Source organism: Anguilla rostrata, chromosome 3 (assembly GCF_018555375.3).
Source record: "Anguilla rostrata isolate EN2019 chromosome 3, ASM1855537v3, whole genome shotgun sequence".
NCBI lineage: Eukaryota > Metazoa > Chordata > Actinopteri > Anguilliformes > Anguillidae > Anguilla > Anguilla rostrata.
This window is the reverse complement of record NC_057935.1, coordinates 70,383,947-70,410,421: the sequence shown is the minus strand read 5'-3', so window position 1 is coordinate 70,410,421 and position 26,475 is coordinate 70,383,947. Positions and strand designations below refer to the sequence as shown.

General features: G+C 47.4%; 1 protein-coding gene across 1 annotated transcript; it reads right to left on the bottom strand.

Annotated features, from left to right (window-relative positions):
* Positions 1-1,197: 1,197 nt before the first annotated feature.
* Positions 1,198-16,792, bottom strand: creb1b (cAMP responsive element binding protein 1b). The gene is made up of 8 exons (XM_064329575.1): positions 16,633-16,792; positions 9,377-9,489; positions 8,375-8,521; positions 8,009-8,109; positions 7,349-7,488; positions 6,514-6,696; positions 5,643-5,796; positions 1,198-4,316 (listed from the first exon to the last, which is right to left on the bottom strand). Exons 2-8 carry the CDS (start codon positions 9,479-9,481, stop codon positions 4,172-4,174), a joined length of 975 nt encoding a protein of 324 aa, XP_064185645.1. The 5' UTR covers positions 9,482-9,489; positions 16,633-16,792; the 3' UTR covers positions 1,198-4,171.
* Between the last annotated feature and the right edge of the window lie 9,683 nt (positions 16,793-26,475).

Here is a 26,475-nt window from a genome sequence, read left to right as displayed (position 1 = left end):
AAAAAAATCTAAGAAATTTCTCATGTCTAAAATGGGAGCCACATAAAAATATTTTTGTAGTGGGAAAACATTCTTATATTGGGATCATTTCAGCAAGTATTATTAGTATATACAGAGATGTTATTTAATATACAAAAAGCGTTTCTTGCGGTCAGCTGCCGTCAATCTCGCCTTCCTCAACCATTCTCCATTCTGATTGGGCAGGAGATGCCACCGGGTTACAGAAACAAAGCGGCAACTGTTGCTAAGAGCTATATTTCCCATAACCATAAATGTCCGTGGCTGTCCTGCGCAGTCAGGCGTGCCTTGTTTAATCACATAAAAAATACAGTAAATACAAGCCACTGCTCAAGTCAGCTAGTTAACCCCACCCCGAAACCTCAATACAGCTGTCTAAATATATTCCCTTTTTATATGCGAGCTAAATCAGGGTGATTATCAATAGAAGATAATCACACTGCGTTTACTTTGGGGCAGTACGCTTCGCGGTTTTATGCTTCAGTGCTCCGTCATGTCGAAACTGTCAGAAAACAAACGGTCGAGAGAGCACCGAGGGAGGAAAATCTACGTGATTAAAGGTGTGCTGCCGCGTCGATTTAAGTTTCCCCGCGGTGAAAGAGCCACCATAAATCTTAAGCCTCAAAGCAGCCTGCCGTTGGTGATGACCACGGCCGTTTGTCATGCCGGGATCCGGCTCGGGGAAGCGCTGATGGCCTGCGCCACGATGTAACCAGCAGCGCCGAGGCCGGAGACCGGAAGCTGATGGGACGCTCAGCGACCGCGTGCGGCCTTGCGCGGGTCACAGAAACGCTATCCCCGGCAACACGCTATGACCATCAGCGTAGCCCCGGAGGCGAACGACAGCACACCTGCCTCCCTGCGGCAGCCTCCACACACACAGACCAGCGTTTCATGGCGGCTTTGCTCTCTGCAACCTTTCCCCATTCACAATATTAAACACATTAACACATGAATACTGTACATTTGAACAATTCTTTTATAAAAATAAAGCAAGCAAAGCGATGATGTATCAACGCTCTCGATATCCACAGTAAAAAATAGGGACTATACATGAAGAGGTTCACATACTTCAATTTTTTTTTCTTCTGCTCTATTAAATTTCCCTCCTCCAGATTATTGACAAAGGAAACTCTCCAGGCCGAGCGCGATAACTTAGCTGTTGTTATTAAACTAGTAATTATTTTATTTATTTATTTTTGGAAGAGGCTGAAATGAGTTTGGACATGCAGATCAAAATGAAAGACAGCAGCACCAGCCCTAGCAACCAACCCAAACAGAGGCAACAGACCTGCTGGTCTGATTACCTGTGTTCAACAATATGTAGCTTATGCAAAAAAAAACTGTTACATAACCAGATCTAAATATGATTGACTCTGGATTTAAAATAAGCTTAAAAAAAGATCTGCCATTTATACAGCCAACCAGCCTCCTATTGTTTTATTTAAATGCATTTTATTATTGCAGTAGGCTAAGGTGCTGGTTGGACTGCAATATCCTTTTAAATGTGCCGCTAAGAATCATGGGAGCTGTAGTTTTCCTCAACAGGGTTAAGGAATTAGCTTATTTTTTCAACATGGATTCCGTTTTAATGGAGTACAATCGAGGGATAAATTTTTTAACTGACCCTGGCTCCGTATATAGCAACATACATACAAGACCTGCTTAACATATGCGTACTTGCGAAACAGTCATAAAACTGTTTTTGTGTTGGTTTCTGAGGCTGATGTCAACACCCAGAGCGAAAATGCATTTAGATGCAAGCAAATAGATTCTACAACTGAGTTTCAAGACCCTATTCAAGGATGTACAGAAAAAAAATTGACATTTGTGCTCTGTGTGTGTGTGTGTATATGTATGCAATTATGTCAGAAACCTACAAGCCAGTAAATTATGCTGGTGAAGTCATTCACAGAGTGGAACAGAACACCCAAAACACACTGATCCCCACAAAGGCGTCTTTTTTTTTAGTCAAATAGCTGCCAAAAATGTAATAGCTTGAGAAACTGCACAGGCAGACCATATATATATATATAATATATATATTGTATATATATATTTTCTATTTTGTTTTAAATACAAATAAAATAATTCCATATTGGTGGTAACAATAAGAAAAAAAATATATATAAATGAACGAAAAATAGCAAACGGTTTTACAAAATAAAATACGTGTAGCAAAATCAGACCACTGCTTCCAAGTAATCACAACAAAAGGTTGTGTAATAACACAATATGGCATTCCTTAATCCTGCACTTAACAGAATATGACATGTAAAATGTTGTTTTGTATTTAAAAACAAAAAACAAAAAAAAAATTGGTTCAGAAGATGGATCCCCAAGCTTGTTGTAAGAACAAGGACCAGTGTGTGATGACTTAGAGTGACTTCAGTGCTCTCAATAGCACTGGGTTCCCACTTCACCCATCCCAAATCTAGGACTTAAATCCACTCAGAGCAGTCCTCTGCATAACTGGATTCATTTCTGGCTGTGTTTCGGGGACAGTTGATGGGCGTGGTCCTCCTGGACTGAGGAGCGATTTGGCAGCGGGCCTGGCTGTAAAGGTACAGGCGGGAAAGGGGGGGGGTGGGGCATGCTTCTTGCTTGCTTCTCCGCTGACTCAACACGGGACACCTGCACTGCAACCGGCTCTTCCTCGTCCCCACCCAAAACGTGAAATTATCATTTGTTTAAATCCCGCAGATTGAACTGTGATGATGTAGGAACTGGAGCTGAGACGGGACTCTGAGGGAGTGTGGGGCGAGGCCTAAATCGCGGGCCGGGTGCTCGTCTCCCCCCCGTCCAAAACGCGCCCGTCAGTGACCAGCCCAGACGTCTGCAGTGTCCTCATAACGGGGTCTCCTGTGCTTTACCGCAGGGGTGCAGTTCCACACGGTCAGAGAGGCAGGAACGCTTCTGTTTGCAGGCACTCTCAAAGTCTCTCCTGTTCACCCAAAACACCCTACTCTCACATATCTGGGATTATCCATGCAGGAGGAACCTGTTGTCCAGAAAGCACTGTAGCTTCACAGGTGCAAAGAAAGAATGCCCCAGACAATGTGTGTGTACTGAAGGGTACAGTCATTTTGCAGAAACATTTCTCAACGACAATAATCAGGGATCCATCTTCCACCTGGGTTTACAGCTAGCCAATTAACCATTTCTCAACCACACTTTTGTATAGTCAACAAACAAAATTTTTTAAAGTTCCAGAAATACAAAGAAAACAAAACAAACAAAAAAAAAAAAACTCCACAACACCAAAAAGAGAAGATATTTCATGATGGGATCTGAACTCGGTAACGTTAGCAACTGGAGAACTGAAAAGAAAGGGGTAGTTTACTCACACTGTATGACACTGACTCCAGTTCTGTATCACACACTGCACGTATGACACTGACTCCAGTGCTGTATCACACACACACACACACACTACACGTATGACACTGACTCCAGTGCTGTATCACACACACATACACACTGCCCGTATGACACTGACTCCAGTTCTGTTTTTCACACATATTTCCGTATTTCCGGGTGCTGGAGTAGGCGTGACAAAGGCGGGGTCACGGGCAGAATACGGTGGCTCACAGGGGCCAGAAACCTTGAGGAGAAAAAAAAACAAAGCGGCGGCTTCCGTTTCCCAGAAGGCCTTGCGTTCCGTTCTGTGGATCCGTCGGAGAAAGAGGTGGAAATCCTTCGTGAGGCCGTGCGGTATTTTAACGGAAGGAGACACACAAGCCCCCCCGAGCCCCACTGCGAAGGTTTCCGCAGTGGACTCCGATTTTCCGGGGCCAGACCTGGACCGCTCCCCAAAACGCCCAACCAAACGTCCCCCCAGCCGAACCTCCTGCATGTTCTCTCCCGTCACATAAAAACTTGTGGGAAGTAAAAACGAATACTCCGGACTGACTCAAAGTGTGTTCGGTTCCTCGTCTTCAAGGTCATGATCTTACAAGCAGAGACGGGGGAAATGAACACCTTCACACTCATTACGTTATTATTTTTTTCTTCCTCCCTATACCTGTATTTTCTTATAGGCAGTTTGTAGCATTAAAAAAACAGTTAGAAAAACAATAGTCTGTCTCTGCCCAGATGGCTGAAGCCAAGCTGAGTGTGTACAGGAGGGGAGTTTGGGGGGGGGGGGGGGGGGCTACTCAGATTTATGGCAGTACAGGTCCTTAAGTGCCTTCAGTTCCTCGATGAGGGTTTTGTTCTGGTTCTCCAGCACCGCCACGCGGTTCTCCAGACACTTGACGTACTCCTTCTTCTTCCGGCGGCATTCCCGCGCTGCCTCCCTGTGGCCGGGAGGGATATGACAGTCAGAGCAGGACACTGGACAGTATGCATTTCTGGAGCCTGGAGCCACCCCAAAGGGGAGTGGCCCAGCTCCAAAGGGGAGTGGCCTAGCTCCAAAGGGGCATTACCTACCTCCAAAGAGGGCTGGGTTAGAGTAGGGGGGTTAGGGTTACACTAAACTCTGCCAGTCTGGAGCTAGACCACTCCTCTTTGGAGCTAGACCACTCCCCTTTGGAGCTAAGCCACTCCCCTTTGGAGCTAGGCCACTCCCCTTTGGAGCTAGGCCACCCTCCCCTTTGGAGCTGCTCCAGGCACCAGAATTGCGCTTCTCGCTACTGGACAGTGAAGGAAGAGGTGAGGAGGGTAGAGCCCGTACGGTACATCTTCATCGTCTGACAAGCGAAATCAATTCCGCCGTTATTGAGCCATTAAAAACGAGGCCTGTCATAAAAACCACTTCACAATGTTTCAGTGTTAACCGAAAGCAAAGCGGCTTCAATCATCAGCAGACGAAGCGCATTAGGGGCGAGCAGGCTGGTTATGGCCGAGTGGAGGGGATAAATACACCACTCGGGCTACAGCGCTGAATAAACAGCCCCGCTGCAGGGCGTCGGACGGAGCGGCGTGATTCATCGGGACGGTTCAGGTGCTGCATTGTGATGCTTCTTAATGAACGCTGGCAGGTTACTGCCTCCTGGCCTCTGCCGGGCTAATTTACGGGCTATAAAACCCGCCTGGCAACACGAAAACAGAGCTCTCGTAATAGCTAATAAACGTGACAAACATTCGCAACCTAATTATGGAAACAAGGAATGCTAATGGACGAGATGCGCTTGGTGCGCTTTCTGCCCCTCTGGGGACTACACTTCCCCCTCGCCCTCCACCAAGGGAATCACTGCTCATTCAGCCCTGATCTCTGCGCTTGTGCTTGCACTGCCCTCTGGGTAAGAGAGTCCGCTACATTTCTAATGTAAAAATAAATGTGTAAAAGCACAGGACTGGAGGTGTGTTACGCAGGAGAGAGGCAGGTGGTAGAGACTAAAGCAAACGAAAAACTGACATACTTTATTGTACTGACAGACCTTATAGTACTGACAGAACTTATAGTACTGACGGACCTTGTGGTACTGACAAACTTTATCGTACTGACAGACCTTACAGTACTGACGGACTTTATGGTACTGACAGACCTTATAGTACTGACGGGCTTTATGGTACTGACAGACCTTATAGTACTGATGGGCCCTGTTTTACAGACAGACCTTGTGGTACTGACGGATCTGACGGTACGGACTGAGGATGGGTTTCATCTCTTCGGGGCGTACCTGTTCTTCATGAGACGGACTTCTCGCTTGCGGGTGGCCTCTTCGGGGGCCCCCTGGCTGGGCAGGGCAGGGGAGGAGGCCATCACCACGCCGGGGGCGATGGTGCTGGTCGGGGCTGTGCGGATCTGGTAGGCCTGGACGTCCCCAGAGGCAGCTGGCGGGAACACGGGTTCGAGTCAGTACACGGAGAAAAGCGAAACTCCTCCTCGGGCAGTGTGTGTGTGTGTTAGTGCGCGGGCATGTGTGTGTGTGTGTTTGTGTGTGTGTTAGTGCGTGGGCATGTGTGTGTGTGTGCGTGAGTGGGTTGGGTACATGGGTTTGAGTCAGTATAAAGAGAAAAGCGGAACTCCTCCTCGGGCAGTGTGTGTGTGTGTGTGTTAGTGCGCGGGCATGTGTGTGTGTGTCTTTGTGTGTGTGCGCGTGGGCGTACATGGGTTTGAGTCAGTACACGGATAAAAGCGGAACTCCTCCAGGGCTGACCTCTACAGGCAGTGCTGTAAAACTGCATGTGTGTCGGTGAGCAGTGTGTGTGTGTGTGAGAGAGTGTGTGTTTTTATGTGTGTGTGCGTTTGTACGTGTACGTGTATATAAGTGCACGTGTATGCGTATGCGTGCCTGAGCTTGTGTATGTGTCTGTGTGTATGCGTGTGCGTGCATGTGTATATGTGTGTGTATGTGTGTATGCGTGTGCGTGCATGTGCATGTGTATGTGTGTATGCGTGTGCGTGCATGTGCATGTGTATGTGTATGTGTGTATGCGTGTGCGTGCATGTGCATGTGTGTATGCGTGTGCGTGCATGTGCATGTGTGTGTATGTGTGTATGCGTGTGCATGCATGTGCATGTGTGTGTGTAAACGCTTGTGCCCTCACCTTGCACCACCACCTGGTTGCTGGGCACCAGGATCTGCTGCCCGTCGGTGGTCTGGGCGTACTGCAGGATGGTGGTGCCCTGCTGGGCGGCCGCGGCGTTGGTCATGGTCAGCGTCTGCAGGCCCTGCACCCCGTCTGTGCCGTTATTGGCCAGCTGGATGGCCCCGCCCTGCGTGATGGCGACTGCGGGGAGAAGGGAGAAGGGGGGGACGGCGCAAAGCGACGGACACGTTAGTGAGGATACCTGCACACACCTGCTCAAACACACCTGGATATGACGTCACAGCGCAGCAACACCTGCTCAAACGCACCTGGATATGACATCACAGCACAGCAGCACCTGCTCAAACGCACCTGGATATGACATCACAGCGCAGCAACACCTGCTGCTGCCTCAGAACCCCTCTGAATGAGCGCGCTCAGTCCAGCTCTCGCACAAGCGTCAATCCATTCAGGGCTTTTATTGTTCTAATACACGGCTGTCTTGAAATGATTTACCGGTCTAAGCCATAGTCTAGGGATACTCATATCTGGCCATTGAGGCCAGTAGTGCTGTTGGTTCTCATTCTTGTCACATTCGCGTGTGTGTGTGTGAGAGAGCCAGAGTGCATGTTCATGTGTGAGCTTGTGTGAGAGAGTGTGTGTGTGTTTGTGTGAGAGTGTGTGTGTATGTGTGTGTTAGTGTGTGCGTACATGTCTGAGAATGTGTGTGTGTGTGTGAGTGTGAGAGAGAGAGAGCACAGTGTGCATGTGTGTGTGAGTGTGCGAGTGTATGCGTGCGCGTGTGTGTGTGTGTGTGCGTGCGTGCGTGTGAAAGGGTTGAGGGGTGACGCACTGTACTGCCCGCTGCTGGTCTGATAGATGGGCGTCGGCACGGTAACCGTGGTGATGGCGGGGGCGGAGTCCTCCTCCGATTTCTCCTCCTCTATCCGGGGGACCCCGGGGGCGTCCGACGACAGGTCGTTCAGGATCTTCCTGCAGAGGGACGGTCACCGTGACAACACGGCAATGCCGGCGCGCCCGCTAAGCCTACGCACAACTGTCAATCTGGGGGTTCGGCCAATGGGCTCGTCCGTTTCGGGCAACAACGGGCCTTTCTGGAAGCACCGTGCCGAAGAGGGAAAAAAGGCTACAGGGAAGTTATGTCACTGTGTGAAGACGTAGCAGAATTTAGAAGGTGCTGTGTGTTTAAGTGTAATGAACCTTGCAGTGACTGTGTAACTGGTATGTACTCTAATCGGGAAGCACACAGGCAGACACTTCTCCAGGGCTCAAGACCAAGGCCATTTTGGCAACACTCGCCACTTACTAATGAGTATACGTGTTATACGCAACTTGTTTACTCGACAGTCGATTCGGACACGGCCTTCACTTGAATGTCTCCGCGTTAATCAGGTCTCGTGTGAAGTCACAGCACAAAGTCGATGGGCCTGAGCACCTGCTCCAGACAGACCGTTTATCCGGGAGGGGGGGGAGGGGAGGGGGGGGCGCGCACCTGTAGGACGGTCGTCTGGACAGGATCTCCCGGCGCTTCTGCGAGTCCGTCACGCTGTCCACCGACTCCTGGGAGTCCTCGCTCTCCGCGATGGTGGAGATCTGAAACCAGGTCACTCAGCTGAACGGATACGGCCGTTTGCAATGCCTTCACCGTACGCTCGCTGGAGAACGTCTACATCAAGGCCCTTTTATTATGTACAATTTAAAAATGTATTTATGTATTATGTACAATTTAAAAAAATACTTAACAATTTTTTTTCCTGCCAGGTATAAAATCTCTAACTGACATGCAAATGCTTATTTAGTGTGGAAGTGGCAGGTTCGGAACAGCGCCCCCTGCAGGCCGGCCGCGCCCCCGGCTCACCTGGACGGTCTGCACCTGGGGGGACTGGATGACGGAGGGCTGGGCGGCCTGGATGACCCCGTGCACCTGCACCGTCTGCCCGTTGGGCAGCTGCACCAGCGTCACCGTGGGCCCCGTGGAGGTCCCGTGCCCCACCGCCATGGAAACCTGCGGGACAGGGGCACAGGCACACGCTGTTGCTCGGAAACAGGCCCCGTCCCGGCCCCCTGCACGCTCGAAGCAGTCCGCGGTAAATAAAAGTGTTAACTGTCTCCCTGGAAACGGGACGGCGACCGGGACCTCTTTCATGCGTGCACTTTGAAGCTGAACCACGTGCACACCTGTTCAGGGTTAAAGGCACACCTGGTCTCAGGTGAGGGCAGCTCCCGTAAGAGGAACGGGGCGGTTCGGCTGGTTTGGGGATGGTTCGGCTGGTTTGGGGGCGGTTCGGCTGGTTTGGGGGACGGTTCGGCCCGTTTGGGTTTGCCAGGTGGGCTCTCACTGGACCACAATCAATCTGTCTGAGTCTACAGGGGGCCGTTTGTTTCAATGCTCAAAAAAGTCCTCCAGACCTCAACTGTCAATGAGCACCGAACCCAGAAGCACTGTTTAATATTACAGTCAAACACAAAAAGGACTGAGCAGTCATTGTTACGTTACTGGAGCCAAGAGTACAAAGAATACATCAGCGCTATAAAGAAACAAAAGAGCTAGCTGGGGCAGTCAGAGTGTTAGCTTACCAGTTCCTGTTACAGACTGCGGCTTGCCGATTCCATGCCAAAATAATAAAACCACCAATCGCATGGAAATACCTGGCAGTTTAAATGCTTGGCTTGGCCTCACTGGCATCGTACCTGTGATTGGTTGGGCTCTGGTCATGTGATCTGTGTGGGCCTGCCATTTTCATTTGACTCAGCGGAAGCTTCACCGGGAACCATTTGCAAATAATGGCGACTCGCCCCTTTCAGTGAACGTGCACAGAGAGCGGGGGCGGATGCGTGTGCTTTTTTGGGGGGTGCTCACCTGCGCCAGCGTGGCGATCTGCGCCTGGGTGATCTGCTGGCTCTCCGTTTCCGTGACAGCAGTGTCCCCCCCCTGCTGAGAATCTGCGGCCGATTCCATGGTCATTTAGTTAACTGGGGACACAGAGGGGAGGGGGAGGGGGTGATGCTCTACTGTTACCGTGGAGAACCCGCTGACATCACAATAAAGCCATGACATCACAATAAAGCCCTGACATCACAATAAAACCCCCTGTGTTCTCCATGGTGACAGGCAGCATTTTACCACACATCACTCTCAGATTTGACCTGCATCTCATTGATGAACCAGATGCATGAAGTGAAAACTGTGTTGAATTTAACCTTTAATTTAAGTCTTAAAATGCTCCTGGTAGGGCAGAATCGCTTCTGTTCAGTGTGGTTCATGAAGAAATAACAGAACCATTTGATGCCAAAGTCATAAAAGTAACATTATTGCACATTAACAATGTATGAGTTACCCACTAATTATATGCTACTTGAATCTCAATTTTACTTTCAAATATAACAATATTACAACTCTAAATGGAGGCTATCCTGGAAAGCATAACGTTAAGTATTCTCTATTGCAGTGAAACGTAGCTTTTTACACGATGCAACACATTGCCAAAGGCACCCATAGTTTCTTCTGGTAATGTTGGATGATCCAAACCCAATGTTTAATTACCCCAACTACCACAACAAAAATGGCTGACGCTGCGGGACAATCATGTCTGTCGTCCTGAATCACGAACAGAACTAAAAGGGCACGACCTATGAAAGGGTCTCTGCGAAAGGCAGAACTGCTCTGCTCATGACCTCATGTTCACAACATTCCAGGTTGCTGTGGAAACTGACTGCACACCACACTTGCATTCAAATATACAAATATATACGGTTGGTAGTGTCTAAGGAGCCGGTCTAGCAACCTAAAGGTCACAGGTTCAATTCCCAGGTAGGACACTACCGTTGTATCCTTGTAGCAAGGTACTTAACCTGCATGGCTGCAGTACATATCCAGCTGTATAAATGGATAGCAATGCAAATGCTGTGTAGAAGTTGTGTAAGTCGCTCTGAAGAAGAGTGTCTGCTAAATGCCTGTGCTGTAATATACAGATCACAGGGGTGCTAGATAGGCATGGGGGACGTTACTGCAACAAGCATGTTAGGAGTGAGTGGGTTCTTTAGGGCTTCTTCAGGATCTGACAATGAGACACCAAGGGAACGTGTGCAGTTTGTACTGAGCAAGCGAACGTCGTCGAATTTCACCGACTCAGCCCTCACTGGATGCATTTCGTTAGCTGCACTCAACCCTCTTCTTAAAGAACGGATGCTGAAGTGGGTCTGTGCATGAAAGATGTGTAAAAGTTCAGCGTGCCAAATAAACTCCCCTCACCTTCTACCCTCGGTGCCAAAAAACCGTCCCGTTTCTGACGCAGTTCAGACCCCTTATCCTCCACACGTTCCCAACACACGTTTGCCCTGTGCAAAAATTTTTTTTTTCTTTTACGGATGGGCCGTCCTCACTCACTCAAACAACTGCCTGCCTTTGGGTACCACCCCAGTCTTAACAAACTGAGCCAGAACGCTCCTGCAACGGTTCCAGAGAATCCGTTCCAAATGCTGCCGCAGGACAGACCGCTCCCTCTGGCGTCCTTAACCAAGATCACCCACTGAGGGGTAAGCGGCGGTCGATCGCGGTGGCGGGTGCTTCTGCGCTGGGCGGAGCGCGGCTTGGCTCTGAGAAGCGCTCAGCTGGGAGGGCTCGCTATCCTCTGAGAAGTGAAAGCTAACCCATGAGCCTCCTGCTCTGCATGCAGGCCTATGGAATAGCGCTGGTGTATGTGAGGTCACAGGAGAAGCATCACTGGCTCGGGACTGACTGAACGGGAATGACCGTGACAACAACAAGGACACACAGGGCCATTGATGCGAAGCACCTTGAGTGCCAATAGCTCCCCCTGGTGGAGAATCTTCAGCCTGCTAAATGTGAGTGAGTGTGTGTGTGTGAGTGAGTTTGTCAGTGAGTGTGTGTGAGTGAGTGAGTGTGCGTGTGAGTGAGTGAGTGAGCGAGGGAGTTTGTGAGTGAGTGAGTGTGTGTGTGTGTGAATGCGTGAGTGAGTGAGTGAGTGAGTGAGTGTGTGTGTGTGTGTGTGTGTGTGTGAATGCGTGAGTGAGTGAGCGAGCGAGTTACAAGCCAGGTCCATGAGGTGCTTCACATCCAATAAAAACATACAACGCTCATTTGGAGTTTCCGAGCTGGGAAGTTAAGGGTTCACTCCGAATTCAAAAGACTCTCCTAACGAACCATCTTTGGCTGAATAAATTGAGAGCTGGGGTATAGACCAAAGAAGACCGGCCATATCAGCCGTACAGAGACAGGCCATATCAGCCATACAGAGACAGGCCATATCAGCCATACAGAGACAGGCCATACCAGCTGTACAGAGACAGGCCACACCAGCCATACAGAGACAGGCCACACCAGCCATACAGAGACAGGCCATACCAGCTGTACAGAGACAGGCCATACCAGCCATACAGAGACAGTCCATACCAGCTGTACAGAGACAGGCCATACCAGCCATACAGAGACAGGCCATACCAGCTGTACAGAGACAGGCCATACCAGCCGCACAGAGACAGGCCATATCAGCCATACAGAGACAGGCCATACCAGCCATACAGAGACAGGCCATACCAGCTGTACAGAGACAGGCCATATCAGCCATACAGAGACAGGCCATACCAGCCGCACAGAGACAGGCCATATCAGCCATACAGAGACAGGCCATACCAGCCATACAGAGACAGGCCATACCAGCCGCACAGAGACAGGCCATATCAGCCATACAGAGACAGGCCATACCAGCCATACAGAGACAGGCCATACCAGCCGCACAGAGACAGGCCATATCAGCCATACAGAGACAGGCCATACCAGCCATACAGAGACAGGCCATATCAGCCATACAGAGACAGGCCATATCAGCCGCACAGAGACAGGCCATATCAGCCATACAGAGACAGGCCATACCAGCCGCACAGAGACAGGCCATATCAGCCATACAGAGACAGGCCATACCAGCCATACAGAGACAGGCCATACCAGCCGCACAGAGACAGGCCATATCAGCCATACAGAGACAGGCCATACCAGCCATACAGAGACAGGCCATATCAGCCATACAGAGACAGGCCATATCAGCCGCACAGAGACAGGCCATATCAGCCATACAGAGACAGGCCATACCAGCCGTACAGAGACAGGCCAAGCTTCCCTCCCGTGCCTAATTTAAGGCTCATTCGGACCCAGGTCCAATTCAGCTGCCGTGTGAAACCTTCAGCGGGTCCACAGGTAACTGGGACCACACTGGCTCACGGCCTCAATGCCCCGGTTTCATTGGCTCACGGCCTCAATGCCCCGGTTTCATTGGCTCACGGCCTCAATGCCCCGGTTTCATTGGCTCACGGCCTCAATGCCCCGGTCACATTGGCTCACATCTTTAATGCCCCGGTTTCATTGGCTCACAGCTTTAATGCCCCGGTTTCATTGGCTCACAGCTTTAATGCAGATTCAAACCAGCGCTTTTCAGGGCCACAGGAGACGCGATGATTCCTACCGTTAAATAAGACCGCTGACAGAGCCAGGGAAGTGAGGGATGATGGGTCGAGTGAGTAAGGGGCTCGCAGGTGAGGAGTGAATATGCAATGAATTAATTTCATTGCCACTGCTGGAAATTCACTCGTGTGAACCACAGCTTTAAAACAAGGAGCTTAGCCATCGCGGAAGGATAAGGATTTTCTGTGAGCTGATATTTGCCTGTTAATCACAGTATTTTACACAGACCCCCCCCCCCCCACACAGTGAAAAACGACCCATCAGCCTGGGGAAGCAGGGAAGCACTGTGAGGCGGAGTGTGTAACCCAGTGAATAAGGCCGTGGGGAGGTAACACCGTGTTCACTCCTGCTTACGAACCACCGAGGCGAACAGCTCCCATTACCCAGCAGCCCCTGCTTTAAAAGGAGGGGGGCGTTAAATGTCAGTTTCCCGCAGACGGTTTCGAAAACCGGACTGGCGATGGGAAAAGAGCGGGTCCGGAACACCGCCACGGGAGAATTCCACAATCCGGATCCGTGTGCGGAACGGGGGGGACGGGAACGCCCCCGGGACCCCGCTGGGCCCGGGAACGCCACGAAAACTGGGGGGAGGAGGGGGCGCGTACGATTCTGCACCCGCGATACCATCCCCCCTCCCCCGCTCACCCCCATCCCATCCGTCTTCGGGGGGGGGAATGTGTCACCTCAAACCCCAGGGCTACTGAGCAGGTTAGGCAGTTTACCTCTGCACAGGCAAGCCCACGTTCAGCCTGCTGCCCTCCCGCAGAGCCGCGCGCGGTACACGAAACGGGCGGGGTGTGTGTGTGTGTGCGTGCGTGTATGTGTGTGCGTGTGGGTATGTGTGTGTGTGTGTGTGTGTATGTGTGTGTGGGGGTATGTGCATGTGTGTGTGTGTGTGCGTGTGTGCATGTGTGTGTGTGTTTGTATGTGTGTGTGGGGGTATGTGTGTGTGTGTTTGTATGTGTGTGTGTGGGGGGGTATGTGTGTGTGTGTGTATGTGTGTGTGTGTGTGCGTGCGTGCGTATGTGTGTGTGGGCAGGCAAACGGGTCATCTCGTTTCATGTAAAGGTCACTCAGCCACCGCAGCGCACCCACAGTTTCACAGCTTGGGACTTGACATGCAGTGAACTGCCTCTGTCTCTCTCTCTCACACACAGCCCCCACACTCTCTCACACACACAGCCCCCACACACTCTCTCACACACAGCCCCCACACACACTCTCTCACACACACACACACACACACAAACGCTTACACGTATACACACACACACAGCCCCCACACACACTCTCACACACACACACACACACATGCACGCACAAGCTATTCCTCAAACCATCTTCCTAGCATGGCCTTCCGTAGATGTGCCATAGCAGGGCTCTACACTAACATTTTCACCTAATTTCGCTCAGGTGCTCCTAAATTGAAAATTTTAGGAACGTACCAATGCATCCCAACTAGGCGTGCTCTTAAATTATTTTTCCAGCCAGGACTCTTCAATTACATGGACGAATACCCCTAAAATGGGAGCACTGTAGAGCCTTGTATAGTGTAACACCAGTGCACCCCACAGGCAGCTCACAGCGTAGCTAAGAGAGGACGGGGTTTGGGGTGCTCAGAGACCGTGCAGGGGTTCGCTGCCACTGCCCTGTCACGAACCAGAGGCACCGTGTCAAAATTTACCCGTCAAAGCGGCACGCGCTCAACTCACAAACTGTACCCGCGGACAGAGAGGGTCAACCATTGCACTCACTGCCACAAGAAAAAGCACGGCTCGCAGTACTAGTGCCGGTGATGCGGCAAATATTAATGTTTTTAAGGGCTGAGAGTCTGTGGCCGTTGTGGTTATTTCTGTGGGGAACCCTGAAAAGTGCCAAATTCTCGGTGCTGTATAGGTATGGGGCATGCCGCCCCGCCAAGGCGTAACTTGGCGGGACGGCACACCCGCAATCCCAATTAATTTACGCCACTGCATAGAATCTTGAGCTCATTGAGGCTACGCTAACCAGGCCAATTTGTGGTCTTCATCAACACTTTCTAAACTCGAGCACAGGTTTCGTTTGCGCAGCCAAAACCAAGGCTTTCATACCATCGACGTGTATCACCTTGGTTCTGGTGGTGTGGTACAAGATAAAGGTACAAGTCATTCGTTTTTTCCCCACCAGGTGTGATCATAAAATCAATTTTAATGTGTCAATCACATGAAATGGCACTCAGAACCTTAAAAGCGCTTAAAAAAAAAAAAAAAAAATGATTCAAGTTGTCAAACAACACTGTACATTTATATGGAGTTTCCTGGAAAATTGCAGGTGAACAGATCGAATTTACCAGTGATTGTTTTAAATAGCTCATGAGAGGTCATTTAACCCACTGAAATAGCTGTTCCTTCACAGAGGAATAACCTGATCCTGTAATAGTTGTAGACACAGCGACCGAATAGACTGACATTCTGTAACCAGAACACGTGTGGATATGCATAACCTGCCAAACAGACGGCATTTTTATCCCCGCCGGAAAAAAAGTAAATAAAAATAGAAATTGGTTGTGTTCCACCATCGAATCTAATACCGTTAGCCGTTAAACCGTGCTTGTCATATTCGTGGTTGTTCAACTACTCTTCGCGTCAAATTCTTTTCCAGGCACATCTAACACCCGTTCGTCATTCTTTGTGACATTATGCATAGCATTTATACGTCCTATAGCTGCGGTATCAACTCGACATAAAATACGTGAGTCTTTGAAAAAACATTTTACATTATTTCAGCATTAGTAAGTGGCTCTCAGATAGCGAAGTAACTTATTTAGCTATGCCGTAAAAATCAATTTGTATACCAGTTACAGTACCACATTTCACGATTTGCCGCCTTTTTTTTTTTACTGCCTACAACTAGCTAGCCAGCTTCTTAGATCTAACAGATTTATATATTTAGCCATGTAGTAATACTTTTAATAAATAACTATGTGCATAGCAAACTAGCAGCATACTACTAATAAAAGGATGCGCAAGTTTATCCCAAAACTGGCCCATTTTTATGTAGTGCTCTTATAGCTAGCAGAATCGATTAGCAAGCTATCAAAATGATCAGCAGCCCATGTCCGAATTGCTGGGGAAATGCATTCGTTTAGTCAATCCGTACTGTACACACGCATCTCCAACATTATTCAGTTTTTGAACCAAACCTGCCTTTTCAGCAGTAGGTAACGGGAATAAATAGCGATTGAGACCGTTTTTTTCCCCAAGACTGTTTTTATTTCTGGAAAAACCTCCCACTACATCGATGCACGGAGGAACCCAAGATCAGTAAAAAATGAGGCATATAGCGTTGCCACTTAAAACCAGCACTGCGTCCCACGTTTAAAGCTCGCATCACACGGACGGGCATTTACTATCTTAGCATTTCGGCATGCACTGAGCGCGAACACGCCAGCCAGCTATGTCCCGCTCCTGGCTCGGAGTCTCCGCTGCCCGCCTGCCTGTCCCAGCCGCAGCCTCCCCTCCCCGCGCGCCTGACTGCCTGCAACAAGCCCGCCGCCGCCATGATCTCTTTGTTTCCTCCGGGCCGATCCGAGCGGCACTCGTACCCTCTCCGGGACATACCCTGGCTCCCTTCCCCCCCGGACACTTCCTTTCTCTTACCGATACAGACTCCCTCCGTCACTCCCGGGCCCGCGGAGCTCCACTTTTATTCAGGCCGACACGTAAGAGACCGCGTCAGGCTACACCTCCGTCGCGTCACCGAGAACAACAACACGGAGAACGAGGGAGACGAAAATCAGCTCAGCGGCACTATCGAGAACAACCGAGTCCGACGCGGAGGTGGCCGAAACCTTGGCGGAGATGTCCGATCTGGGGCCGAGTTTTGCCGGAAACGATCGAATATGAATCCCCGGGGTTGCATAAATGTCACTGAGGGGGAATGCACTGTAATGCAAAATTACAGTCGGAGAGCAAACTAAATTCTGCAAACTAGATTCTGTCATCTACTAGTGTGACAGAATAAATCAGTTGTTCATTCACGAGAATGGGCGATCTGTGCATAAGGGATTTTTTTTTAATGCAGAAGGGAACTCTTAAAAAAAAAAAAAAAAAAAATTGATTTGATTTATTCGGACATGAATACATGACACATAATCAGTTTCTCTGATCTTGGTGGAGCTTGGTGCTCGGTAGTACGTGGCAGTGGACTTAGGTCTATCTTATACATCACACTGCTGTCATTCCACTTCTCAGTGATAAGAGATTGAGGCCTCATCTCCATTGACCCCAAAATGGCTACCGTGTGTGCTATCAATAAAAGAAACCCACTATGTTTTATAGATTGATTTTATAGCCAGCAGTTCAGTGTAAATTCACAGGGAGCCTGGACTCATTATATGGTAATTGTCGGGGATAATGCTGTAACTAATGGGATTAATGTAGCGGATCCAAAGCTTGTGGGTGGGAAGCCAGTCGGTGGGTCACGGGAGGGGTTGAGGTGGAACATGTGGATGACTCATGAAAGAAATAACTCACCGTATGTAATGCACTGTCCACTGGTGCTCAAACCTGTCACATCAAACGTGACATTACGTGCCATTCGTTTAGCGCACTCTTATACAGAAGCAACAGCCATGAAACACGCAAAACAGTCACAGTCCACAGTCCGATACGGTCCGGCAAACACTTATAGGTAGCCAGAGTGAAATCGCTTTAAATCCCACTTTTTTTAACATGAGGCAAATCTTGCTTTTTTATTTGAAAGCATAAAATAGTCGAAGGTGAGTAGGAGGAACAGAAGACTGTTCAAAATCCTTCTGCTAAAATATATGTCAAAATCTTAAGACACTGCTAAAATGTGTGAATTCGTGTTTTACTGTTATTCAGTAATAAAAGTGTCATGGTTCTGGGGTGTAGTGGCCTTGTGCTGCCACTAGAAGGCACCCGGCCTTTGAGAACTTCTTAATTTGTTCCAGGTGTCTGATTCCCAATTATTTTCACCTGGGGAGGTGCCTTTATAAGCACTGACAGAACAGCCATCAGCGCTTCTGTGTAAAACCCCGTTATCACAAAGCCGGTACGGTATTGGTATAGGTGCTCGCAGGACGGTTTACAGAATTGTGTTTGTGGGTGGTTCTGTGTCCTCGTTTAAGGCGATTCAGTCTCTTAGCGCAGTGAGCACATTCTGACGCCTTAAGAGTATTTATACTTTTATTTTGAGCTCGTGTGAGCCGGTGGGTATTGGGACGTTGTTCCTGGTAATGTATTTTGTTTGTGTGTTTCTGAGCTGCGTCTCAGGTTTTTCTTTTCGCTGAGTAAGTTTTTCTACTCTGTTGTCTTTTCTTTTAAGACCAGTTTTGGGTTTGGTACCAGAGCTTCGCCTCTGTACCACTGGTCCTCTTTTTCCACCCTCTTTTTCACTGGTCGCTTTTGGTTTCACGAGCCAGTTTTACGGCTGGAGTTTTTAAGGTGGTCCTTCGGAGTGGCTTTTTACTCCGTGTTTTTTGTTGTTGTTTATGATCCTTTGTGTGCGGGAGTTGCTCTCCCAAGGATCTTATTTATTTTGTGTTTTACTTGCGGGTGTTCCCTTTCCTTTGTCCTTCGGGATTTTGTGGCTAACGCTTCCGGTAGCGTTAGCTTTTCGTTCCCCTATCTTAGTCGCTTCTGGTTCTCCAACACCCCCACACCATTATAAAAAGATCACTGTTAAAATATTTTTTATAGAATGTCAATGCCCTTTCTTGATTCAGTATTTCTTTCATTATTTTAATTATTAAAATGAGCATTAAAAGCTTACTTAATAAATAATTTGATGGACAGTAAGATATATTCCTATGCATTAAGTAAAATGTACTATCATCTATACCTCTGCATGACGCGTAAAATGTGCCATGTGCATTGATCTGTGAATTAACATGTAATGATGTGAAATGGCTGTAATTAAATCACTAACAGAGTTTGTTCAGGTAAGGAAATGTGATAATAGTAATGATGGCTCATCAGTTCGTTTGACAAGGAGGCTATAGCACCATCTTTTGGCTGGAGAACTGCATGCTATAAAAAAATACCCGCTGGCAATGCAGGTCCTTATAGCTATCAGTGACTCATTGATTAGAACCAATCACAGTGCATTGTGATTGAGAGTGGTCTGTTGTTTGGTCCATGCGAGTCAATGATTGATGGCATACTTCTCTGCCCATTTGTGGAGTTGCCTTTCGTTACTAACTTGTCATCACCTGCTTTCCTTGACGTATCACAGTATGATGCTTGCTACCACCATTTCTACAGTGTTGTGCGAGGATGTAATACGAATGGTTATTAAAAATATAAATACAAAAGGTAGAATGAAATCCAAGCCGCCAGCGCTTTGAACAGACACTGAATCACAGTGCTGCAGTTCTTTAGCACAGAATAAAAGTCAACTGCTATAATTCAACCCCAGTGACTTTCCACTCCTAAGCATTTCTCTCACAACATCAGGTGCACCACACAAAAGTTCAGCACACCAGAAATAGACCTGAAAATTGTTTTCGGCATTAGTGTCTAATATAGATTTTGTGGCCAATGAACCCAGTACATTTCACAGCCAGCTTTATTGAGTTATAATATTTATTTTTAGCTTTCTAGAGATGGAGCTCTGACTTCATTAGCCACAATCAGAAGCCAGCCCGTAAATTATCTCGCTGGCTAATGTCTTGTAAAACATCCCCGGGAGGCATTATGAGTTTCACGGTTGGGGTACGAGGGACGCTTGAGAAGGACACAGAGAAGGGACAGATTTGATGGCTCAGAGGTCCCAAAATGGACACCATTTACAGGGGTTAGTCAGAGGAAGGGTAACGGTCCCCATTTTTTTCAAGATTTGTAGATGAAAAGGGCTATTTTAGCAATGGTGGAGAAGTACATTTTAAACTGTGGAATATGAAATGGTCTTTCACTCTTAAGAGGGAGGTAAACCTAGTATCAGTCTTTGTAAACTTGTGACAGAGGCAGATTTAGATGTTTACTGGATAAGGAACTGAGCATAATTTTGCAAGTTGAGTTAAAAATGTGTCATCAGTGGCATCATATAAAAAAATATTGAAATCCTATTATCCATAGGAACACCCTTCAGGGCAAACAACTGGTGTGAGAGATCACCCACTGGTGGGTGATATCCATTAAAATATCACTGTGACCTCATAAAACTAGTCCTGTGTGTATAATGGCCTTATTTTGTTGATGCACAAAATTACACCATATTCAGAATTGAAAAATCATGTCCACTTGGCGGCAGTATAACTCAACTTTAATCAAGCACTGGTGTCAAGAACAAGAATCCCGGTCTTCGTGAAATAAAGTGCATTGTCGTTCTTGTCCACAAGGGGGCAGGCTCTCACCTCTTAAAACCGCGCGCGCGCGTCTGGCCGTTGAGTCCAAACACCTTTAACGGCGCGTCGAGACAGAAACACTGCTCCGGGTGTTTGTGGGTTTATTGAGGCAATTCTTTTTATAATCCTCCAGATGCCTATTTCATATGTTTTATCTATTTAATAGCGCTTTGCTGCCACAACCCATAAAAAGTGCCTTTTATTGTGACATGAACCAAGCTATATGGGGAATTGACCCTGTTGGACTAATGGGCAACTGGGGATTTGCAGCTGGTGAAAGAAGGAAGGGAAAATGGCAATTTTGACCAATATATGGAATAATCTTTACAGGGGGACTTTGGTGCCAATAATAAAGAAATATAAGCACACTTACATAAACACTCACTCAGTTGCACTGCCCCCCCGCCCCCCACCCCACCACCACCACCCTTGACACACACACACACACACACACACAGTTTCATACCTGAGTCAGCTTATTCTATTTATTTTCCTTAAAATAACCCATTGGTGCAATTTTTTTTACATTTTCATAATACTATTATATATAATAATAATACACATGTTATAAGTACTTTATGACCTCTTTTGCATAGGTACATTCAAAATTACAGTCACAGGCAACAATCCATATTGTATTTCAGTTCACATGGGATACGTGTGTGTATAGATGATATAGATGAGAATTTAGATGTGTGTGTGGGTGAGTGTGTGAGTGTGTATGAGTTTGTGTGTGTGTGTGTGAGTGTATAGGAGTGTGAGTATGTGTGTATATTAGTGTGTGTGTGAGAGAGAGAGTATGTGTGTATATGAGTGAGTGTGTGAGTGTGTCTATGATTGTGTAAGTGTGTGTGAGTGTGTGTATGATTGTAAGTGTGTGTGTGTGTGTGTATATGAGTGTGAGTGTGTGTATATAAGTGTGTGTAAGTGTGTGTGTGTGTGTGTGTGTGTGTATGATTGTGTAAGTGTGTGTGTGTGTGTGAGTGTGTGTGTGTGTGTGTGTATATAAGTGTGTGTGTGTGTGTGTGTATGTGAGTGGTGTGTGTGTGTATATGGTGTGTATCTTGTGTGTGTGTGTGTGTGTGTGTGTGTGTAGTGTGCGTGTGTGAGTGTGTAGCTGATTGACCTTGAGGAAGCTGGCGCAGTTGGAGGGGGGCTGTGCTCCCGCTGCGTGTCTCTCCAGAGTGAAAGCGCTGGCGCTGGCTCTGCTCTCAGCGCCCCCCAACCCCCCCCCACCGGCGCTGAGCCCCCAGCGCCCCCCCTCCCCCCACATCGGCACAGAGCCAACCTGTGCCTCTGCATTTCTGTCTGTCATTTAGGCCCGCTTCACAACACGCTCAAGGTGCTCCCGAAAAACACACAGAAGCTTAACTGCACCCCCCAACTGCACCCCCGATCTCTGAATGTGAATATCCAGTTTGAAATTCAGCGCAGATGCTTTAATTAAAAAAATAAAATTAAAAAGAAAGCGAGAGCGTTTGGCCCCTGCTTGGAACGGCCAATCCCACATCCCGTATTCTAGGGTGCAAAACCCAAATATTTTTCCCAGACAAAACAAAAAACAAAATTCCATCTCGACGTGTATGTTCAAAAATAATAAAAACATCAACTTTTCATTTTCAGGGCTATATTGGTACAGCACAGTATGCTTTACACACAAAGCAAGGGATTTAAGGATGCTTTTCAATTTTTTTCACAGCAGCAATTTCGACTGTAAGATGTTTCTGGAAATAAGGGACCTGCCTACAAGCAGCCGTGGAAGGCTGCAGTGTTTTTGGGTCTCTCCTGTTCTGTCCACTTTTGGTGAAACAGCTCAACCGCTGCTCTGTGCCCCTCTGGTGGAGCTTGTTTCGCTAAATCACTTCTCTGTGGAACATGGTCCACTTTGTAGATTGCACACATTTGGCACCTTTATAAGGTTAGTACACACAGCCGTACCGCAGCTGAGTTCAGAATGATTTGTATTTGCACAGGAAGTGACCCCCAGAAAATACAGAGAAGCCTGAGCTTTCATTGTGATGAAAAATGAATGAAAAAGGGAACAAAGTAATTGTGTGTGTGTGTGTGTGTGTTTGTATGTGTGCGTGTGATTGTGTACGTGTGTGTGCACACATGTATGTGTGCATGTGTGTGTGGGTGTGTGATTGTGTGTGTGTGTGTGTTTGATTGTGTATGTGTGTGGATGTGATTGTGTATGTGTGTGTGATTGTGTATGTGTGTGTATATGTGTGTGTGTGTGTGTGATTGTGTATGTGTACGTGTGTGTGAGTCTGCAAGACACCCCTCCTTCTTTTTGACCAGAGGAAATGACCAGATATTCGAAAACCAGAGATCTCCGGGAGACAGACCTGGTTTCATTCCCAAGGTCCGGCACGCCGCTGGCTGAGAGAGATGCAAATTCCCCCCGTAAGCCGCAGCGAAGGAGCGCCCGCGCTTCCGAACGACACAAAGGAGGAACACGGGCAGGTAAAGCTTCAGGTGCCAGCGGGGCGAACAGGAGCGGCGCTGCTCTCCTCCCCCCACGACCCGTGAGTCTTATCGTCTGCTGCTCTGACAGAGGGCACATCTTTACACACGTGCAGGAGGGACTAGCTTTGGTGTACGAACTGCAAGAACATTTTCATTTCCACCACCCCCCCTCACCCCCACCTCTCCATCTCTCCTCACAAATAAAGACAGGCACTGTATGAATTTCAATAAGAAGCCAATAAAGCAAAGGGGGGGGGGGGCAAAAGGATCTTCAGATTCTGGAGGAGATTCTTTGGGGGGGGGGTTTCTCTTCCTCCTTGCCAGTGAGGAAAAGCAATAACTGACCTTGCTTTTGAGAGAAGCTGGAAATTCCAGGTACTCAATAAACAAGGTCCTCGTGTGCCGCTCAAAAATTATTATTATTGCAGACCAGGAGGAAGTGGCAACATTGCAGCAACGACATCTTTTTCCATTGCGCAACCACGGACACATTTTTATTGGCCCTTGCGACTGATCTGTTATTGGCTGATGCTAACCCCGATTTGGGATGGGTACAGTCATCCGGATTATTTGGTTGGGGCGGCAAAAGGCACCCAGAGGCCCCCCCTCCCCACCCCAGCATGATATGCGGGAGACAACTTCCGATTGAAAACGGGGGGACTTCTCGTCCAACCAGCTTCCCGCCCTCCCACCCCCCCATTCTGTCTGATCCTTTTCCTTTGCGCTTTCCATGACCCCATCCAGAGCAATTTGAATCAAGCAGTCAATCTCCGCAAACTGTATCGAAGCCTGAGCCATAATCTGATTGTTCATTGACCCAGAAATGAACGGTCAGTGGTTTTTATAATGTTGGAGCAGGCCGGGCCATCATGGGTAGACAAGAACTAATTCTGACTGACCGTGTAGAGAGTGAGAGAGAGAGAGAGAGAGAGAGAGAGAGAGAGAGAGAGAGGGAGGGAGAGAGAGAGAGAGAGAGAGAGAGAGAGAGAGAGAGAGAGAGAGAAAATTACCCCTGGTTGACACCGGGACACAGGGCAATATTATGACACGGGCTATTACAGAAAGACAAACAGGAAAAAGTTGAATTGCTGATTGAACATGTGAATTGCAGGTCACCGAGTTCGAATGGCTCGTTACCGGAATGCCACAGGATAACCTTTTGATTGCTGCTCATTTCCTCTGAATTCTAACAGGGAAACGTATGCGCCCTGGCGTCTACGCCAACGTACGTACTGTGTATTTACACGTTTACAAAATGCACGTCGGTCACTCCAGACACATACTGTGTATGCATTTGAGCCGGGAATTAATTGCTAAATATTTATTTGGTCATCGTCGTTTTTGTACATTGTTTGTGGGATGCTAAAGAAATGGCCAGACACACTGCCAAGCTCACAGACGGACTAAACACAAACTGGCCCAGTACACGTGTAAGTGTTATCTACGCCGTTGCAGCTTCTGTTGAAACGAGTTAGTGCTGCCCAATATCTAGCTCAACACAAAATCTTTGTGTACTGTACGCCTCGAAAATACAATCTAGAGCCACTCACGCCGTTCCAGCAATAATTAGGCCATGGTGAAATTTAGATGGCCATTTGATGCAGGGATATGTGGATCATGGAGGTGGCATAATCAAGCTCATGCAGATGGGGGTAATGTGTCATTTTTGCTGCCACAGAGACTGTTAAACAGAGAGACGACTTTTTAAAATATATTATCTTTTTAATGCACTGCATGCGTCCCAGTGGCCATTCAGCTCCACCTCACGACAATCATCACGGAATGTGTTATCCAGCCATTAATTACTGAATATTTTACCCGGCTGCAAGATTTATCCTTCCAAAGTGACATCCTGATTTGCACATCTTCCCCAACCTTTTGAGCATTTATCGTGTGCTAAAAATACTTGCGCTACCTAAGTGATTTTTTTTTTTCATGTTTCTGAGCTGTGAAGTTTTGGGAGAATTGACAGTTAAAGGATTTTTACTATTTTGTTTTGTGAATATGAAAAATTTCCGGGGGAATTTTGGAACTTTTGGGATTTATTGTGAATTCATTATTTATTATGAATGTCCTTGCCCCCTCCCCCCACAAACACACATGCATGTATATACATATGTATCATGCATGTATGTACTGTATGTTCTGGATGTCTATGTATGTATAGTATGTATGTATGCATGTATGTACAGTTTGTATGTATATATGTATGTATGTACTGCAGTCATGCATGAATGGATGCATGCATGTACTGTATATACAGTATGTTTGTATGTTCAGTATGTATGTATATATGTACAGTATGTATGATGTATGTATGTACATCATGTATGTATGGTTGTACAATATGCATGTCTGTATGTACTGTATACACTGTATGTATGTATGTACAGTATGTGTGTGTGTCTGTATGTATGTATAATGCATGTATGTACAATATGTATGTATGTACAGTAAGTATGTATGTGTGTATGTACAGTATGTGTGTCTGACTGTCTGTATGTATGCATGTAAGCTCTATCCTGTCCTTCACCTTGATCTCACTAGCAAGCAAACAGGCACACATCTGCACTGCATACACTCCACACACAGAGTCCTTCCTCGCCCCTCCACTAATGACATTTGCACTGAACATAATGAGAGTCTGACCGTTATTTCACAGTGCGGACAGGGCCCCCGGATTTCAGCGGGTGGGGGGGGGGGGGGTGGCGGGCTCGGCGGGTGGGGGTGCATGCAACGCATATAATAAATAACCCTGGAGGCAAAGATCCCATCCCATAACTGTATCTGAAAACAGACATTCGATTCTATCCGAAACACCGAATTTTTTTTTTTTTTTTTGCGTACACTATACCTCTCGTCTCCCGGGGTCATGTGATTTGAATGAATGTAAATACCCGTAACAGGGGCTATAATTAATGCATCGGCGGCGAGACGGTGGCAGCAGGTTAGAAATGTGACTAATGAACGAAGGATGAAGACCACGCTCTGAATTCACCGCAATGATTAGGCTTTAATTACCGCGGGTCGGCCTGACACATTCCCAATAATGGGAAATATTTAAACCCCTTTCTGCTCGCGACCGGATACAAAGGAATACATTAGAGCCGACGGTGGCCCAGGTGTGACCTTCAGGACGGGGAGCAAACGGCACGATTAAAGATCATATGTGTCGAAAGAAAAAAAAAGGCGCTTGTGAAAGAAATATGTAAAAATCAGAAGAAAAAAGTTAACGTATTGCTTAAAATGGAATGAATGTAGGCTATAGTCCCATGTTTTATTTTTGGGTTTATTTAAGAAGGTTCTAATCTAAGAATCTTCTTACGATGGTCGCTAAAATTGATTCACCTCTTATGTAAATACTTGTTCATACACTTCATAAAAGGTATAGATACATATGCATGTTTAAAAATAAAAAAAAACACTTAAAGAAAAATTAGTTTCTAAAAAAGGAAAAACTCAAAGTAAATTTTATAATGAGGATCATATTTTCCTGCTGATGTAGGTCTACAGAATGAAACCTGAATTTTACAACCTATATTTGAATTAGTCCAAAAATTGCTTTTCATCGTAAGGATGCCCACAGGAGTAGCCTACATGAAAATTTAGTTTCAACCACTAATCAGACGTCTTACGCAAGGAAAAACAAGGGTTTGCACTTGTT